Source organism: Sitodiplosis mosellana, unplaced genomic scaffold, assembly GCF_009176505.1.
Source record: "Sitodiplosis mosellana isolate CC-2019 unplaced genomic scaffold, AAFC_SMos_1.0 Smas_scaffold_15, whole genome shotgun sequence".
In the NCBI taxonomy this organism is placed as follows: domain Eukaryota; kingdom Metazoa; phylum Arthropoda; class Insecta; order Diptera; family Cecidomyiidae; genus Sitodiplosis; species Sitodiplosis mosellana.
In genome coordinates, this window is record NW_022595257.1 from 793,839 (window position 1) to 795,786 (window position 1,948).

General features: G+C 39.8%; 1 protein-coding gene across 1 annotated transcript; it reads left to right on the forward strand.

Moving 5' to 3' along the window:
• Positions 1-1,131: 1,131 nt before the first annotated feature.
• LOC129568052 (cuticle protein 16.5-like) lies at positions 1,132-1,948 on the forward strand. The gene is made up of 3 exons (XM_055445569.1): positions 1,132-1,143; positions 1,262-1,391; positions 1,623-1,948. The coding sequence occupies exons 1-3, from the start codon at positions 1,132-1,134 to the stop codon at positions 1,928-1,930; spliced, it is 450 nt and encodes a 149-aa protein (XP_055301544.1). The 3' UTR covers positions 1,931-1,948.

Below are 1,948 nucleotides of genomic sequence, written 5' to 3' on the forward strand. Positions count from 1 at the left end.
ACATAATGCATACCGGGCAACGCAGCCAACTTCACGTTGGTTATCACTTGGTTACTACTGCAACGCATTGACGTATGCTTGTGTTCAAAAAAAACCCAATTAAAATGAACTAAAACCAAATGAAAATTTATTCCAAATAATTTGAGCGATATATTTTTTAATAAAGTATAATTTCTACTTATATTCAACCAAGTTTTAGAGAAATCATAGTCTTTGTTTTGCTGCAACAAGACCTTGTTGTTTAGTCAGAATGAAAGTAGAAATTAATTGTGAACAATCCATTTCAAAGTCTTATTGCAGCGAAACCAACTCTATGATTTTTTTTCAAATTTTACCAAATATAAATAGAAAAGGTACTCTTTCAGGAAATATGTTTTCTAATTTTTTTTGAATCTACTTTTCATTTGGTTTTAGTTAACTTTAATCTGGTTATTTTTCAATCAGAAGCATACGTCAATCGCAACGCAAAGTGGCACAAGGTTATACCATTTTTCGCATACACACGCGTATGAACGCAACGATTGTATGCAGAAACTGCAGTTGGCCGGGCAACCGCTTTGGTGTGGCGCTGTCAACAATGTTGGCCCATTTATTCACACTTTGCGTGAATCCAAATTGAAAATGGCGACAGAACTGTCAGTCGCCATATTGGATTTCAGTAAACAGAAGATTCACAAGATTCGTAAGATTCACACCATTTGGAAAGTCAGTGATTCCCCTAGCCAGATACAGCCGAACAACGGCATTTGCATCAAATTCGGAAACTTTATTACTAGCAACGTGAATGCTTTTCAGCTTCAAAAAAGTTTGCTTTGCCCGAGAAATAAAAAAAAAGTTCAAAAATACATTATTCTAACACGTGTTTTGTTTTCTTCTGTGTATTCTATACAGATTTAGCTGTGTGATTTAACATGATTGATGAATAGCCATGAAAAAGAAATAGACCCAAGCATCTTTAACGATGATCGTCACCGCTAATTTATTTCAATCTAGATAAGAATTTGAATTTATGCCAATTTTGATACGCTAGTAGCTCTGGCCATCCAGAGTATAAAAGCCATCGCAAAAACAGCAATCAGCATCAGTTAGGTTGATACACTCTCGTAGCACGCTAAACTAAAAACACTAAAAATGTTCAAATTGGTACGTGATTTGAATTGGTGGTCGATTTTGCAAAATTTCAAAGAAATATCAAATTTTTTGGTGTTTTTGTATTTGAATAAACGGTGATTTTGACTAACTCTGTACATTTTCGGTTTAGGTTACTTTGTTCGCTGTCTTCGCTTTGGCTGCTGCCAAACCAGGACACCTCGGTGCTCACTTGGCTGCTGTTCCAGCTGTCTCAACCTACGCTGCCGCTCCATTGGCCACCTCATACGCTGCACCAGCTTGTGAGTTGATTTTAAATTTTACTTACTCCAAAACGAAGACAGTTCTGTATTGTGTGTACCATCAAGTGTACGCTCACTTCGAGTGAGCTATGACATAACTACCAAAAGACGCACTGTATATTCATGCAATCGGGATATTCACATTCATTCATATTACACATTAAGCTCTGAAGAACCTTATCCAGTTGAACCATTCTAAACGTTTATATCTCTAATTTTCTTTATTCTCAGACGCCGCTACCTCATACGCTGCCCCAGCTTTGGCCACATCATACGCTGCCCCAGCTTTGGCCACATCATACGCCGCCCCAGCTTTGTCCCACTCATACGCTGCTCCAGCTTATACCAGCTCATACGCTGCCCCAGCTGTCTCAACCTACGCTGCCGCTCCATTGGCTACCTCATACGCTGCCCCAGCTGTCTCAACCTACGCTGCCGCTCCATTGGCTACCTCATACGCTGCCCCGGCTTTGGCTACCTCATACGCTGCCCCAGCTTATACCAGCTCATACGCCGCCCCAGCTTTGTCATCATGGTAAACATCTCCGATATTGAGG